Source organism: Rhea pennata, chromosome 1, assembly GCF_028389875.1.
Source record: "Rhea pennata isolate bPtePen1 chromosome 1, bPtePen1.pri, whole genome shotgun sequence".
In the NCBI taxonomy this organism is placed as follows: Eukaryota; Metazoa; Chordata; class Aves; order Rheiformes; family Rheidae; genus Rhea; species Rhea pennata.
This window is the reverse complement of record NC_084663.1, coordinates 143,270,587-143,288,348: the sequence shown is the minus strand read 5'-3', so window position 1 is coordinate 143,288,348 and position 17,762 is coordinate 143,270,587. Positions and strand designations below refer to the sequence as shown.

The 17,762-nt window shown below is 40.6% G+C and overlaps 2 protein-coding genes across 3 annotated transcripts in view; both read right to left on the bottom strand.

Moving 5' to 3' along the window:
• Positions 1–3,390: 3,390 nt before the first annotated feature.
• Positions 3,391–7,095, bottom strand: SLC25A6 (solute carrier family 25 member 6). Its single transcript, XM_062601495.1, has 4 exons — positions 6,925–7,095; positions 5,295–5,781; positions 4,528–4,668; positions 3,391–4,036 (listed from the first exon to the last, which is right to left on the bottom strand). Exons 1-4 carry the CDS (start codon positions 7,033–7,035, stop codon positions 3,879–3,881), a joined length of 897 nt encoding a protein of 298 aa, XP_062457479.1. The 5' UTR covers positions 7,036–7,095; the 3' UTR covers positions 3,391–3,878.
• Positions 7,096–8,248: 1,153 nt separating this feature from the next.
• The window catches only part of ASMTL (acetylserotonin O-methyltransferase like), a 31,742-nt gene continuing 22,228 nt past the window's right edge, over positions 8,249–17,762 (bottom strand). The window contains exons 12-13 of one of the 2 annotated variants that reach the window (XM_062601479.1): positions 17,115–17,237; positions 8,249–11,035 (exon numbers count right to left, since the gene is read on the bottom strand). In XM_062601479.1, the coding sequence (XP_062457463.1) occupies positions 10,821–11,035; positions 17,115–17,237 (338 nt within the window). In that variant the 3' untranslated portion in view covers positions 8,249–10,820. Of the gene's footprint in view, positions 11,036–15,859; positions 16,137–17,114; positions 17,238–17,762 lie in introns of those variants that run through there. The other variant, XM_062601483.1, reaches the window with a different exon arrangement.

Below are 17,762 nucleotides of genomic sequence, written 5' to 3'. Positions count from 1 at the left end.
TCAAGACACCATGGTCTGATGCTCTGTAGCAAACCCTCAGCACGAGACCTGCTTTTTCAGTACTCTCTCCCCCCTCGCTTTCTATACATTTATCTTCTCCACTATTTTGAGCCTCGGAGAACAATTCTTTCTGTATTTCTGTATTGGTATTATGACCTTACACTACTCCAGTGTAACACTTACTGAAGTTTTTTTAATGTTTAAGCCAAGTAAAGCTCTAGAACAGCAACCAAAATGTTTTACTCAGGCTGTAGTCTAGTTTATACCTAGATAGGTAAAAATCATGCAATATGGAAGCGCTCACAGAAGAAATTTCTTCTTCTACTGTCTGTTACTGCAACTGTTAGACATTTTTTATTTCAAGTGACTGATACAAATACCTAGTATTGATCATATAGGTTAAAGGTAACATAATCTTCACTGACAACTTAAGGACAATCTCCTGTTTTTCAAGTGTTTCTAATATACCAAAATAGCAAGACCAGGTGCCTTGGGTACTAGTGTATCCAGTATTTCTTCTAAATGCCTCTCAAGGCCAAACAATAAATCTGCAGTATATTGCATGTTACAGACCAATGCATTTTTCCTCTCTCTCCCTAGAAAGAATATGCAAATCTACCAAAAAAAAGTTACCCTGAAGACACAATTACGGTTGAAGAGATGACTTAGCTTTCTGAAAAGGAAAAATAAAGCACTTTTAATTCCTCATCTAAATGAAAGTCACACACCTTGACAACTTTGGAATATTCAGTGTGTTCTTCGGTCCAGTCTAGAAATGAACAACTTATAAAACTATTTTCCATTAAGATCTACTTAAAAGGGACCATATAACAACAAATAAGATTTGCTCTTTTCCCTTTGTTCAAAAAGGTGTCCATCAGCTAAGTATTTCTGCAAATGCATCTTCAAGCCTTGCTTAAACCTGAGATTTTCTTCAAATATGTAAAGACAAAGCACCTCTCATCCACAATACAGCTAGTGTTATGATTTCCCATTTTCATTGCTCTTTCCTCTGATTTTAAAGAACACAGGACTGTCCTATATGAAACCATTGAGAATGGTCCACTATTTTCCCAGTTTATCAGTTTTGTATATCATTATGCTATTTCCTGAAGCAAAAACTAGTTATTTGAAATCTGTGTTCAGAACTACCCTTCAACCTTGCATAATCAGCAATACCAAACTGTCACAAAATAATCAATTTTCTGTCCTTTCTGTAAAACCAAAATGGAAAACAAGACACCTGCCAAAAATATTAATCCTGGCTTGCAAAAGTCAAGATTCCACTATTTTAATGCAAATGTGACTTTCTGCAACATTAATATGGACTTAATTAACCTAGATCATGTTAGTCTTCAGTAAACTTGATATAATACAATTTTATAATTCTAGCAAATGTGAGTCAGCTTTGGTAACTGATTTTAAATTTTATATTTAAAGATACCTCACACCAATGCATTTCATTCCCTTCAAACTGTACACTCATTTTCTTATAGCAGAATATAGAATTTAGATGCCAGGATTTTCTTTTTTTTAAAAAAAAAAATCCTATCTTTTCTTGTTTAACTTTTTTCAAAATAAATACATTTCACCAAATAACTGTTTCAGTAAGGCAGAAAACAAAAGCTTTTTTTAAAAGTCTCATTTATTGTTTGCCTCTTATGTTCCCACACTGCATGATCACACATTGAAAATTGCTGCTTCATGACTAAGGGAGGTCGTATCCGTGAAAAATGAAGAACACCAAGTAGCACATGCGGAAATGCACAGCAGAAGTTTTTTTTAAAAAAAATGCAGTTCCACTTAAACAACCCACATTTACATAGATTTCTTTTTTCTGCTTAAAACTAAATTCTAGAGAGGGTTGAGGGGGCATGAGGAATCTCACCCTTTCTTTTCAGGTGCTGCTTATGTCATTGCCAAGTTTGGTTCTTTTGTCTCACAAAGCTGGGGCCGTGATACATTCAGAAAGGTTACACAAGGTGTTCTATCCTTATTTCCACCTTTCAAGTCGTAGGAAGTGGCTTGAAATTCCATCTTTCTTATACAGGAAATAAAACCAAGTGACATATTCATACATAAACAACCCTTATTCCCCAAATCAGTATAATTACAACTGAAACAGCAGCTTGATTGGCAAGGTCAGTATCAAATGATCTACCCACACCACATCATTGAACAAGATAAAAACACTTAAGAATTGCTTGCAGTAGGTACATAAAGTTTCCTATTAGCCTGTATACAATGTAGCTATATACTTACATTCATAAGGATGCTGAAAGCAGTGCTTGTGCAACAGTGAAAGGAACATCATGTCAGAGAGGAAGATATAATTATCAGCCAAGTGAAGAGCAGTTAAATACCTCATCTTGAGTAGCAACCTCAGAAGGCACACAAAAACCCCTTGGACAGCTCAACAGTCAGCCTCAGCAACTGTTACACATTTTTTCCCCCCTCTACACATAGATGTAGAGGGTTTTTGTTTGTTGTTTTTTTGACACGATTGGAAGATGAACGCCTTGTTTTCTTTTACTGGTCCCCTTACCTCGTTGCTTAAGGAAACATGCCTTTGTATATTACAAAGTACAAAAGGAAGATTATATACATATAGAGAACAGCACGTAAGTATTACTATATCCCATATAGCATTATGGGAACCTGTTCAACCTGCCTTTAATCTGCAGACTTAACAATTTATCAGTGAAAACTGAAGGCTGACCTATCTTTAAACCATATGTTACAGCTAACAGAAGCATACATACTCCCCCCTCTCCCTAGTCAACTTCACCTTTTGGAATGAACTTCCAGTTTAAATTTCACCTTCCATGAAGGTACTTCACTGCTGCTGTCCAAATAAGATCTTGAAGAGCACATCCAGCATTTTCAAATAGCAGCAACAGTACTATAGAGATAGATTACTTACAAGTTAAAGGCATTTCACAAGGTTTCTGGGTTTTTGCATGAATGCTGTGTAGCTTATTCTTTTTTTAATTTTAGTATTTCATTTTATGCTGTTTTACCAAGGGCAAAAGCATCACTAACATTTTTTGATTACCCTTGGAACTCTGGGTTACCCTTCTAGCACTAAAATAGAAAAAACTCATTTTACATTACATGACAAGTTGTAGATCAGTAAGAATCATGCAAAAAGCCACTTGCAGCAGTCTATTGTACACTATCAGGCACAAAGAAGTGGTTTCTGTTATTACAATCCATGCTTCCCCCTGCCAAAGAAGATCTCACATTCAACTATTAAAAAAAAAAAAGAGAGTCAAAGTCAAGCTTATTCTGCTGTAGTGCAGTGCAGGTATATCAGAGAAACCATTATCTGAAACAAATTTTCAACCAAAAGAGGCTTTCCCAAAGCTTAGATGTAATAATTTCAACACAGACAGAATAAGTATGTTTATTGTTTTACAGCAGAATGCCCCAATTTAAGAACATAATTGCTAGATGTTCAGCTGTGCAAAATGGTACATAGTGCTTCAGTACAAGTGGAAAAGACATGATTTGTTAGCAAGTACTTTCAAATACAATTTTATGGTCCTAAAAGATGGGACTTGAAACTGGAGATTGATCCATAGGCAAACAATTTTTTGTGCCTGAATTGGACCCATTGACTTTGGACCCAGAACCAATGCCACTGATTTCTGGAAAAAAAAAAAAAAGAAAACACTATGCTGAATTGATAGTTTCAGCATCCCCAAGGAGGTTACTAAGAAATGGATCAGTCCCTTAAGCCAGTTTCTAGCCCCATCTACAAATATCTGGCTCTGATAAATAAGACTCACAGGAATTTCTTGAAGGTCAATGGTCCATAATGGTAGTTATTCTACATGATCTGCTCAACTTGATTTCCAATTCTAGTCAGGCTATTTTTAAATGACTTTCTTGAATTCATCATACAGCACAAGCACAAAAGCACCCCCCATGCCTCTAAGAACATTAGACCATGCACCCTTGAAGAACGCTTTTCCTCCCTCATCCCTTGCAATCTTCCTCCAGCAGTCAATTGTTCCAGAGTACATGATATCAGCTGTAGAAAAAGAGTAAAGAATAATTTTACTCCTATAATTGTATAGGAACTGTTTCTACAAATAGCCTTGTTTTATTTTACCAGCTACCTTGTGGCATGCCAAACCACATTTAAAGCTGTTAAACAACACTCTCTCAGGCTATAGGAAAGCTTCCAATCCTCTTACCTACTTATTACAAGCAAAGTCATACAATAAGAATACATTACTAAGCTTTCTTTTGGCAATTATATTGTTACCTAATTGCCAGCATCCAATTTGTCACTACAAACACAATTCTTTTTCCCCAGTGCATGCTACACACACTATAAGGAAAAGTTCTCAACACAAGTACTCTCAAGTACTATGTCACAACACAAATTATGAGCCCTACTAGTGTTGCCCACTCAACAGAGCTTAAGGTCAGTTTAATGATGACTGTAAGTAATGACAAATGACAAGAAAAAATTTCATTTTTAATGCTGCTTAAGAACTGCAAACATTAACAGCCTACCTCCTTTGCGTCCTGACTGCATCATCATCCTACGCCGCACTGTATCGAAAGGATAGGAGACCACACCAGCCACAGCAGTCACTGTCTGTGCAATCATCCAACTGATAACAATATGAGTATTTCTGGGATCTGGGAGCATGCCTGCAATAAAGATACTAATTAGCTTTTTATCTTACATTTCCTCCTCCTCCAATGCACTCACTGAATGAATGACAGCTACTTTAAAACTATGACAAAACATTACAAAGCTATAGTTTGAAGTTGCAACAAGGAACTTTATGCAACAAGACTATTTTAAGCGTAACGAAATTAAATGTCACCGAGAGTCACACTGTGCTTTGTTATAGAGCTGTAAATTATATTAGTGACATATGCCCCATTATCAAGATCAACAGGTGTTGTGGTAAAACTGCTCAATCCTATTATGCTGGAAATTTTAATTTGCATAATATAACTACAGTAATGCACTGAACACAGGAGATCTTATACTGACATTAGGAAAAAAAAATCTGCTTTTAAGAACAAGTTGAAAAGCAAGATCATTTTGAAGTAGCCTGCTGTCACTAACAAACATGGAAATCTTGCCCTCAGCAGTGCAACATCACTGACACTAGCAGTAATCCTTCCACCTTCCTGATCACATGAACTATATAGACAGTGACACACAAGAACAGATGTAATGGTTAAAGACAGACATACATAAACATGGGCAGTAGAAAGACACATTCTTCAAAGAGACTTATCATCAGCTCCCTTCTAAAGTTTACCTTTTGCTGTATCATAGATTCCAAAGTAGGCTGCTCTATAGATGATGATACCCTGGACAGAGACATTGAACCCTTGGTACAAGCCACGCAGACCATCAGACTTGGTAATTTTGATTAGACAGTCTCCCAGACCAGAGAATTCTCTGTCTGCACCAGCTTTTCCGACATCAGCAGCCAAACGGGTTCTTGCAAAATCCAAGGGGTAGACAAAGCAGAGGGAAGTGGCTCCAGCTGCACCACCAGAAGCCAGGTTACCAGCAAAATACCTCCAGAATTGAGTGTGCTTGTCTACTCCTCCTAAGAACACCTGCTTATACTTATCCTTGAAGGCAAAGTTGAGGGCTTGAGTTGGGAAGTATCTGATAACATTTGCCAAATTTCCACGCCAGAAGGACAGCACTCCTTGTTCCTTTGGTATACGCACTACACAATCGATGATACCCTTGTACTGCTTATCAGCAGCAATTTGCTTACTTGCATGTTGTACCTGCAAATGAAAATACTTATTTTCACTGTATGCCTTGGTAGGCCTGCAGGCAACAGAGTTCAGGTCAGTTATACTATAAAACAAAGAGTCACTACGCTTGAATGCCTGGTAGTAGTTTTCTATGCAGACTATGCTGGTTTACCATAACAAACCCAGCCCTTTTGGCAAATTTCCAAAAAGCTCAGGCAGTGGGCACATTCTGAAAGGGGAGACTAAACAGACCCACTATTTACTTGCATTTTAGTCAAGACCAGAGGCCAAGCTAACCGCAGAGCTAAACGGCCTAACCTTCACACAAAGGAGGGAGGCTGCAGGAGGAACGACTCCCTCGATAAAGGAGATCTTCTATCACCGTGAAGACGAGAGAACGGCTTCATAGCAGCGGAGGGCCCCCAGCGGGCTACAGGGGCAGAGCGCCCCCCCCCCCCCCGCGGTTGCCGGCGGGCCGTGTGCGTGTGTGTGCGTGTGAGCGGTGCGGTGCCCATCGCGGCCCCGCCGGCGTGGCACCGGGCCCTGCCCCGGCGAAGGTCACACGAGTCACCTTGGGGCGCGGGGCGGGCGGGCGGGCGCGCGCGCAGGGGCGGCGCCGCGGCGCCGGGTGGGGCGGCGGCGCCAGGCGGACGCCGCGCGGGAGGGGCTGCGGGGGCGGAGCGCCGGGCGCGCGCCCGTCCGCAGAGGTCACACCGGGCCCCGCGCGAGGGCCCCGCGTGCAGCCGCGCGCGCGCGCTGCAGCCGCGGGCCCCGCCCCGCCGGCGAGCCAATGAGCTCCCCGCCGCGCCGTCACGTGAGGGCCGCCAAGACGGCGGCGCGCTGCCGCCCCTCCCCCTGCCCCCGCCCTCTCTGTGCCGGGCGCGAGCAGCGGGACGGGAAGTGACAGGGGAGGCCACCGCCCCCTCCTCCCCGCCTCCCGCCGGGGCCCAGGCCGCCGCCCCGCCCCGCCTAGCGGAACCGGCTTCCCCTCGCGCACGTGACCTTCCCGCCCGCGCCGGCACCGGTGCGGCCCGGCCGCCGCCGCGCGCCCTTTGTTCTCGCAGCGCCGCGGATGCGCCGCCACCCGCCCCGGGCCGCCCGCCGCCGCGCGGGCCCCAGCGGGGGAAGGTCACGGGCGGCGCCGCGCCCGCCGGGCTCCGTCGCGCCGCTGACCTGGAGCAACAGCTTGACGCGCTCGATGGGCGCCACTGCCGTCTTGCTGATGGCCGCCGCGACGCCGCCCGCCAGAAAGTCCTTGAGGAAGGAGATGGCCTGGTCCGCCATGTTTTCGCCGAGCCGGAGCCGGATCCGAAGCCGCTGCCGCTCAGGCCGAAAGGGCGGGACTGGCGCCGCGCATGAGCTAAATGCCGGGCGCTGCCGGCCCCGCCCGCCGCCGCCCCATTGGCCGCGCCGCCCGGGGGCGGGGCTCCGCCGGCGGCGGTGGGCGGGGCCGCGCCGCCCGCGGGCGGCCGTTACGGCGGGTGGCGCGCGCGCGCCTCTCCCCTCCCCCCGGGCACGGCGGCCTCTGCTCCCGCTCGCCGAGGGGCGCTGCGAGCTGCGCGCCGCCGCCTTCCTCCAACGGCCGCCTCCCGGCGGCGGCGCGGCGCGGCACGGCGCTGGGACCGCCCTGGCCCCGACTCGCCTCCCGCAGGTGCCGCGCAGCGCGCTCTTTGGAAAGACTGCGGCGCAGAGCGACCATCCAGCCAGGGGCGTTTTTCCACGTCAGTCACTTTTCGGTCGTATGGTCTGTTTAATTTTTTTTTTCCCCTTTCTTTCTCATTGCCCTTAACCTATACAACTTAACAGACAGATTTCTCAGAAACTGTATACCTCACACAGCTGCAGGTAGATCAGTGCCAGACAGCAGAATGCCGTATTCAATAGCATGTATTTGTCAGCATAGGTGGTCAAGTCAGAGAATAATCAAGCAAACCAGAAGGCTAGTTCTGCTGTGAATATTGAGCGCCAGCTTAGGAATGAGGTGTTACTCTACAAGGGATCTCCTTGTTTCTCACCTCTGTTCCCACCTGACCTCAGGGCTTTTCTGTACATCACTGAACCAATCCAGCTTAAAGTAATAACACCAAAGAAGGTTGAATCTAGGTAACATGCAATAGCGATGTAAAAATATGGTCCCAAATTCTTTTTTAAGTGCTTAAACTTAGTGTAAAAAGCTCTTATGTGGGTTGTGAGAGGAAGCCTTCATGGCAGATCCCTTGCCCCTATAAAAAACAAGCCTGGTCTCCCATCAGCAATTTGTTAATTTTACTGCATAGTGAAAGTGAAGTTTTACATCTAATGGCTGAAGTTCTGTCTGAAATTCTACCTGTTCTTTTTAAATGTCTTGAAATTATTTTATAGATGGAGGTCATTGCACACATTTTTTAATAGCACTTTGTTAGTACTCTTCTTTCATAATTGCTTTCACTTTTACTCTTTTAGTGGATCTTTCATACAAAAAGAAATAGAGCAAATTTTTTTAAAAAATAAGTCAGTATGACTAAAGATAGACCACAAAACTGCAGTAGCTGAGGTATCTAAAACCATTGTTTACATGCACTTGTGCTTTACTGATTTCAAAATGAGAGCATCTCTCAAATACTCCATAGTGAGAATAGGATGTGCTAGGTACAGTTCTACTTCACAGACTCTTATGTATTAATACAACACTATACTGTTTATTATACATGAAAAGATAGTCAGTTGTACACTATTTTATGTTCTAAACCCTTGAATGGATGTAGTGAACTGAGGCCTCTGCCCACACAGTGCTAGATACATGCAGAGTTACAGGACTGTATTTTGGAAATACATAATGAAAGGCTGTGATGCATATCCTCAGGGATGCACATGCAACTTTAACTGTGGTATTCCTACAGAGACTATTCCCTTTGTGTTTTTATTTGAGTGATGAAGTAGCAATTGACAGGACCAGACCAAAGCTTCCAGCTCTTGTCACAAGTGTCTGAGATGATTCTAGCTATCCTAATTAATTTTACATTTATCTTATAATCCATGGTTCCCAGAAGTAAAGAGGCCAAGGGAAATCACTCAAAGCAAGAAGTCTGCTTTGTATTATTAACAGAAACACGCTTGCGAGTGGAAACAAAGGAAGACAAAAAAATGCACTCAACATTCTCAGCAGTAGTAAACTATAGCAGCCATGATGGAGAATCCTGCACTGTTTTTTTGTTTTTCCCCACTTGAATTTTTGGAAATTGTCTCTGAAGCGATCTTACTGGCTGTGAAAACTTTCTTTTTCAAAAAAGTGGCTATACTGAATCTTAAGAAAAAGGAACGGTTAGATTGGTAATAGGTAGACACGAAAAGCACCTATTGACAGTCCAAGAAAAGTGTTTTTGCAGCTAAGAATTGCAGAGTAAGAATACAATATTACCTTGCAGGTTTTACAGAATCATGATATATTATCCATCAGATGTCAGTGTTACAAGAATGATGAAGTTGCCTGCAGGATATTGTGCAGCATGCACAATACTTAGGCTGCAGCATTTATGCAGGCAGATACAGTGATACTAATTGATCACATACCATATCAGAAGATAATTTGTCTTTTGAGAAAGTATTAAATAGGACACTGCAGTTTAGCTTTTTTTGTGTGTGTGTAATTTCCAATATGTGCAAAGGCAACTCCTAAGGATGGGAGAAACTTGGATCTCTCACCCTTCAGTACTCAAAAGCATTTTGTTTTCAAATGCTTATAGCAAGACTTACAATTTGATCTCACAGGCAGAAGGTTATTTTTGCCTCATGATCAAGTCTTGAAAGAGGGAGAGATGATTACAAGTGGCAATAAATGCCATTACACTGTGAGTTTTATCATTGATTTTCACACACAAGCTGATGAGGCATTTGTCTATTATTTAGCACTTGGTGTATTCCGTTTCTGGGTTACTTAGGGTGGGCCTTCCCACCCAGGTTTGTGGGTACAATCATGAAAAGAACAGTATGTCTCTTAGTAGCTGCTTTTTTCCACAACCTTCAATTTGCTGAGACTCGCGAACAGTTGGGAGTATGTTAGTGGAAGAAACTGGAGCCCTGTGACTGAAGACAGTAGCCACACAATCATCTTGACTAAGTTACAAAGGAGAAGACACAATCTGGAGCTGGAGTGGAGCACTGATCATGAAGAAAGGACATGAGAAGGAATTCTGGGAATCAGCTATACATGAGCAAAAGGGGAAAACAAAGAGCATATGCTAGGCAGAGGCAGTTACACTTCTAGCATCTCAGGCTAACCTTGCCTGCATATAGGTAGTAAACATAGTCATTTGGAATCTGGCTACATCTGCATTTTTTCTTAATATGTAAGGAGCACAAACACAGCTGTTAAGACAATGAGGAAAGAAAGGTGAGCAAGAAATAATGGCGAACCACTGTAAAAGGCATTTGAAACATTTCCCTCTGATCAAGCTGTGGCCTGTGAAAAGTGAACAAGCAGAAAGTATGTTGAGAAAGAAGAAAGATGCAAAGAAGGAACAAAAAAGTATATAAAGTGTTAAAGAAAAATGATAGAAGGTGGTAGAATGCAAAGGTACCAGCAAGTTGTGGAGTGCAGTAAGGCAATGCTCCTTTACTTACAGCAGAGTGTAAAATAAAAATGATATTAAAAAGGATGATGATGGAGAGAGAAATAGTAGAAAAATTTTACCTACATTAATCTCCTGAAACAGGGAAGGACATACGGTAGTCTAAAAATGAGACCATCTTAATTGCACCAAATATGAAGAAACTGATTTCTCAGCAATGCCAATATTACTGTAAAGCAGCTGTCATCATTCGCGATTTGAGGCTTGTTCCTGAGGGTACTATGAATGCTGTGCAGTCATAACATCGCTGCCACCAAACAATTCCATAATCTTCTGGCATCGTTTTACTCAACACTCAAAATAAATGCAGTCAATCTCTTTCTCTTTTTAAAAGTAACTTCAGAAAGCTGACAAAGCATTTATTGTCTATGATACTGATAGGAAACTGAAAATATATCTGCATAATTGAAAAATATCAGGCCTGACTACTGAGACATTCGGATTTTACTACTACATCTTTTTCTAGTTCTTAATACAGAGAATTGCATCTAACAAATTTCCTGTCAATCTGATTTTGACATCAGTGAATCCATGTTGTTCCAGTAAGCATCGATATTCAGAACCACTTCTCTCCTTTCCCTCTGTCTGCACAAGCATGTTCAAAGACTGCAGCAAAGCTGTGCGTCTCTTTTTCTTCTCATCATCCAACACCATTTCAGCCAGCAAAATCCCACAGCCTAATTTAAAAACAAACATATGCAACAGTACTAATCCACTGTCAGACAAGAATGTCGGTTACCATATAGAAGAGTGCAAGTTAGGAGAGACAGGTGATTTTATTTCTCAATTACTGATTTGCCCTCTGTTATTAAATGACTAAGTACTATTCTTAGAAAAAAAAAATCATGACGTTTCCTGTCACGATATCAAGGGATCAAACTCTCACAAGTTAATTTATGGCTGTGTATGCAGAAAAAGAAGAAAATACTTCTTTGGACTTGGCATGAGAGTTATGAAAAGAACAAGGTAGGAATAATACTGCTATTTATTTGGAATACAATATTGCTTCACATTTATATTGTACTTTTGCCACAAAGTAGTGGAGAGATCTCTGATGGCAAGCATTACAAAAACAGAGAAGAAGCCAATATTTCACATTATTTCTGTGAGGACTCCAGTCTTTCAAAGAAGAAATCGAGATTTGAGAATAAAAGAAAATGCCATGATCTCAATGTTATGATTGGGAGTCATAGGAGTCCTTCTGATAGCTTATTATTAGCAAATTCCCTCCTCCATCCCCATATCATCAACTATGTTACTACAGATAAGTACAAACCACTTATCCCATAATGAACCAGTGACACAAGTATTTTTTTTTTTTTACAAATTAAAAAAAAATAAGGCCAAGTATGTCTGAGGTGAACCTGAACATAGTCTCTCTCCAGTGGCATTCTCCTGCCCGAATTCAGGCATCTAAAAATTAGATAGCTGTCTTTCAGCTAGCCCCATTTTTAAGCACCATCTGTAGTCTCTGAAAAGAAACCAGCATTCCCAGAGGGCAATTCAGTCATCTTAAAATAATCAGGTAAGTGAGATGAATCATCCTCTGATCATGACTATTTTTCTACTGACAGAAGGAGCTCAAGGTAACTAGAGGACTGGAATACCTAGTGTTTCTAAAATTAGGATGATAAATCCAATTTGTTTTTGCTCAGTACAGTTTCTACTCCCTCTCCATTCCACTGTGATGCTGCTTTGCCTTTAATGAATTGAACTGATTACATAGGAAACATCACTAGGTAGACCAAAGCAGGACTATCATTTCTAAGTCATTGAGGCAGCTTTATATTACAGGTCTGGAAGAGAGTGTCTGAATTTTGAACAGTCTGAAAAGAAGATACAATTAGAATGGCCATTCTAATTTGCCATAGGAAGTTATTTGGGACATCTAGATAACAACAGGATAATCTAAAAAAAAAAAAAAAATACACCAAATAGGCACAGCCAACCCAAGAAGAACAGCTTCAAAAGTTAGACATAGTAAGAGGACTATGCACTCTTACTGTGCATAGTAAGTCAGCACAGGGAAGAAAATCTCTAGTTAATATTTTCTAATATAACTGAAATTTCTTCATGAGACGTACTGAAGAACTTAACTTTCAACCCTTCTAGTGAAGAAATTTTGGCCATGGTCGAAAGTTAATGCGCATGACAATTTTTCTGAATTAAAAAGTCATTTAATCCAAATTATCAGGGTTTAGCAAGAACATTAATTTCCAGCCAAAAGGTACTGAAAACCATGTAAAGTGGTCCAAAACCATTTTTTTAAACACACATAGAATACCTCTGTTATCCAGTAGTCAGCTAACAGATCCAAAACTGAACTGACAGCTCACAAAAAGGGTTTAGTCATTAAATAGCTCTTCCTAAGCTTCTGTGCTGAGTGGTTCAGGGGAGGCAGAAAACAGACATAAAACAAATGACTGAGGTAAGGCATCCCCCTGCTAAGTTTTGTCTCTTTTCTCCTACAGGCTGCTTGCTCCATCCTTGAGGATTCTTACTCACCTCAACATTCAGAGCAAGTGCCAGAGTTCTTGTTTCTATCACTTTACCTATCATTCTTTTAGCTCCCATAATTATCCATCTCCTCTTCATTATTTCACTCCTGCTCAAAAATTGATTGATTTCCTGCATCAGATTCCAGCTGCATCAGATTTCCTCTAAAGTGTTTGTAAGGGCAGAGCATAGGTTAAAAGAGAGCTGCTTCAGAGAAGCATACCTGAATATCGCTTCCCAAGAACAAACAGAAAATCTATGGCCTTATTGGCAGAAGTTGATTAGGATTTTAAGACATACTCCCTCATTTAAGGTTTTTCATGTCGTGATTTCTGAACAGTCCCAAGTTTTCCTCTGCTATGCCTACTGCCCAAGGAGTCTTTTCAGCACAAGAATACCATTAAATCCACCCCTTTGAAAAAAATACCAACTTCTCAAAAGGAATTGGAGAACTAAGTTTGAACATTAATGATAGATGATCAATTTATCATTTCTCAGGCAACTGGGATATTTAAATTAATTGTAAAATAATTTAGATTGGAAGGGACCTTGGGAAATCTCTAGTCCAACCTCCTACTCAAGCAAGGTCAGCTCTAAGGTCAGATCAGGTTGCTCAAGGCTTCATTCTTGGGGCTTACAACATTCAAGGACAGAGATTCCACCACCTCTTTGAGCAACCGGATCTAGTGGTCGATTATCCTTAGAATGATTTCCTTAATATCTAGTCCTTGTTTCAGTTTATGCCCACTGTCTCTCATTCTACTACTGTGCATCTCAGTAAAGAGCCTCACTCTGTCTTTCTGGTAAATCTGTCTTAGGTATTGAAAGGGCCCTCTGAAATCTTCTCTAGAGTGAAGAAACCCAGTTCCCTCAAGCCTCTCCTCATAAGCTACATACTCCAGCCCCAAGGCTGTCTTGATAGCTTCTGCCAGACTTACTCAAGTTTATCAAGGTCTCACAGCTTCCTTCTAAATGCTTTCAGGACAGCCAGCCCTGAATCTCTCCACACCCTATAATGGCATGACTTCAACCCATTGAAGTCAAGGGTGTGGAAGATACAGGCCAAGTGGGAAGTAAAAACACTGCTTATATCTTTTCTCTCTCTACAAGACCCTACTCTGTTTTCCTGTCAGCAACTAATAAACCTGTAACAATGTTTGGGGATATCTCAGAAGGCAGAAGTCGCTTGCTGTTCAGCAAAGCAGAACTGCCTACAGATATTAGCCTCCTTTGTAAGGCAGTCCAAGTTAGCATCATTCTGTTAACTGACTTCTCTAATATAAATAGCATTTTATTTCAATAAAATTCATATTCACACCTTGAGAAAGTTTCCCTTGTGTAATGCCTAGCAAAGCTGTACTGCAGCTACCATGCCCAAGGGACTGAAGTTCAGTAAGTATAAAATGTTATGCTTCACAATATATTGAGTTTTGTATGGTAGCCAGGCATGTTCTATTCAAATTTTACAGTCAGTGAGTACTTAAGACACAGGTGTAAGTCTGCAACAGTCCCAGGTACACCAGGTTTAAAACTGCAGTGTTCTGACTCAAACAACTTCCAGCTATCTAAAGAACAGCATGATGAACTTTGAGTAGCTTTATGAAATGAGACATCTAATGGCTTGAGTGAGCATCTCAGAATACAAGTTAACTTCTTTCTTTTGCATTGATATGCATTATACTTATTTCAGGTTTATGCAATAGCTGGATATTTTCCTTAGAAAGTGACTAATCTGTACAAACATTAGAGGTATAATAATTTAAATCCCTAACAGAATTTTATGAATGCAATTTTGCCTATATGAGGCTTCTCAGATGTTTCCTTGATTTTGTGCAGCTGAAAAGTCTGTAGCATGTTTCTCATTACGGTACTCTTGCCTTATTCAGTGCTCAAAGGTTGTTTGATCATAAAAGTTATTGTGCTCTAACACAAAGTCTGACAGGCAGATGTGAGTAACTCTTGACCTTGCTCATCAACACCCTTAACTGCTGAGATTAGCAATTCAGTACAGGCACTGCTTCTTTTACACTGGCTCATTGGGGTTACTCCTGCAGAAATGTGGCAGACAAAAACCAACTGCTAAGATTAAAACTAGTTTTAAAGTGCAACTTTAATCTCCAGGAAGAATTCTACTACAAAATACACTTTAAATAGAAAAAAAAAAATCAATGTAGTATCAGGAAAAGAAAAAAAATAGGAATAGTAACATCAATGACAAATTAGTTGAAGAAATGGAGTATACAGTATGGGTTTACCTCTCCAATTAAGAACTGGAATATTAAGAACCTGCTATTTTCTATATGCAACTTTAAGATCTGTGCAGAAATTTTTATAATTCTCAAATAATGGGACAGAAAGCATATATGGATGTTTAACTACACCCCCAAAAAGCTAAAACTAAAAAAACAGAAGAAGGGCTCTGAGCTAGAGCCTATTGTAAGTGCACTGTTTTGAGGTCAAAGGCTACTGAGGTTTGTGACATAGTTGGTCTAGGAGCTTTAGTGTTTCCTCAAGTAACAGTAAAAGTAGCACAAAGCTAGAGTTAGAAAAACATGCCTAGAAAAAGGTATACTTGAGCATTTGAGTAGTCCCACAGAAAGAGGGCTAACAACCCCAATCTGATACAGATGGTACACTGTTCATTCTTTTAATTTCTGATAAAACAAGCAATAGCTACTTAATATGCTGCATAGGGAGAATTCTCTAATTTTTTAGAATCTAAAAGAATTAAAGTATGAATATAGCTCATGCAGACTAGTAGTTTGAACTTACCATGCTATACAGCTGTGTCAACTGTAAGCTTTATATAGCCTGCAAAAACTAGCCAAAAGAACTAAATATGAAGGCATTTAACACACAGAAGTTTCAGGCTGCCCCACACACTTTTTAATGGGTAGAACTCATTCCTACACAAGCTGCAGCCAAACCTTTATTCAAAAACTTGTAATATCTATGTTGCTATGACACATAAAAGTCAAAAATGATCCTAAGCAACTGACAATACATGCTGGTTGATAAGTTTATTGTACAAGTGTCATAAAAGCCTCAGTGTCCCAGGTTGCTGCTGAGCATACTAACTCTTCCTGAAGCACAAAATAGTATCTAATAAGTTTCCTGTGATCTTAATTTGTACATTCACGAATCCATATTTCTCCAGTAGTTGTTTATATTCTGAGCCACTTCTCTGCTTGCCTTCAGTCATACTGAGGGACTGCAGTACAGCTCTAGGAGGATGTGTCTTCTGCTCATCAAGCACAATTTCTGCCACTAGCAAGGCACTTCCTGCATTTCCAAAACAACCAAAAGCAGTTCAGTAAAATATTTCTAACTACAAGTGTGTAGTGTTTTTTGTTCAGATTTTTTGATAGAGAGGGGCAGACTGATTTTTAAATGAACTTTAGTGGAAACCAGTGATGGAAATTTCCTTTCAATAATCTTCTCTTAGAAGCAACCACTGCGTGCCAAAAGAAAGGAGGGGCTTAGAGCACTATCTCTACTGAGATCTTCAGTCAGGTTCACATCACTTCCTGATTATGCTCTGAAACTCAGTCTTGTTCCCATTTGAACCAAACAGCTCCTGAAATCTGTCATAGCTCAGTCTTCACATAACAAGGTGAAGACAGTCACCACAATTCTGTTTTGTAATTTAAGAGTTATGCTTGATGGCCTAGATCTAATACTGAATGTTCTCCTATGAAATAGCTAGTTTCCTGTTGAATTAAGGAATTAGCAAAGCATAATCAGGTGTTTCTCCTCTTCATCCTGCAGTCTGTCTTTTCCTTTGATGTTTTGTACTGTTCAAATGTAAGAGAAAGCCTAAGATGCTACATAGTTAAAGAAATCTGTGCATCATGTAGTGCTGAATTCCAACATCCCATATTTCATTACTGAAATAACAAAATAAACTGCCTTCTCTTGATTAACTTCAATGGCCTTTATCCAGTCAGACTACTCATATGTACAGAAATAAGCAAATGCTTAGGTGTTGAAGGCGGAGGATTTAGTATCTATGTTGCTAAGGGCATAAGAGGTGAAACAGATTAAATAGTTACATGCACAGTCTGCAAGTGAGAGTTTTTTTTTCATATATAGTTTTAATAGTAGAAGCTTTTTGTTTTCTTTTTACTTAACAGGTATTATAATGTAAGCATAGGTACTTGAGCAAAGGCCATTAGCAAGACTCATGCATTCATTTTTAGTATAAACTTATTATCATGATTAACCATAGCCTAGTAGGCTTACAAGATGAAAAACCCTTACCTGGTTTGCAAACAGCTGATATTTTGCTTATTAACATATGAATTTTTTCATCAGGCCAATCATGAAGGACACGTGAAAGAATGTAAAGATCTACTTCTGGAAGATTATCCTTGAAGAAATCACCTGTTAGAATGCACAGAATTAGTACCTTTTTTTAAAAAAAAAAAAAAAAAAGAAGAGCCACACACCCCTCTGTGGAAGAACTGGAAGGAATTTCAGTTGAGATATAGTAAAAAATGTGAAAGAACAGGTACAGGTCTGCACTGATTTGTAGTAAAAGAAAGTATAGTTAAAGAGAAGAGTAGATCACAGTTAAGAATTCTGTAACACGCAAGGACACAGAGAAAGCCTAAAGCATGAATGGAGAAATTAATGTAGTGGCTACAAAATAACTTAGTGTTGCATAAGTAAGAAAAATGTCCAAGACAACATGCAGCAATCCCACACCTCCACTGGTACCCACAAATATGACTAAGTCATACTGCCTTATTTAGCCACATTATCCAACCATAACCAGTTGTTTTTTCACCCTGCAGGTTTATGGAGACGTACACAATAACTATTTAGCCCATGCTGTCTTTTGTGAAAGACATACCAGGACAGCACATTGCTTCCTCCAGCAGATTAATCTGCTCTGTGCTCCAGGAT

What these genes read in the sequence shown, in the direction of transcription:
- SLC25A6 (XM_062601495.1), bottom strand. Translation starts at nt 7,035, where the DNA reads ATGGCGGACCAGGCCATCTCCTTCCTCAAGGACTTTCTGGCGGGCGGC. An exon ending in GCGTCAAGCTGTTGCTCCAG is followed by an intron (nt 5,782 to 6,924) that starts GTCAGCGGCGCG and finishes TTTCATTTGCAG; the next exon opens with GTACAACATGCAAGTAAGCA. An exon ending in GCAGTCAGGACGCAAAGGAG is followed by an intron (nt 4,037 to 4,527) that starts GTAGGCTGTTAA and finishes CTTTTTCTACAG; the next exon opens with CTGATATCATGTACTCTGGA.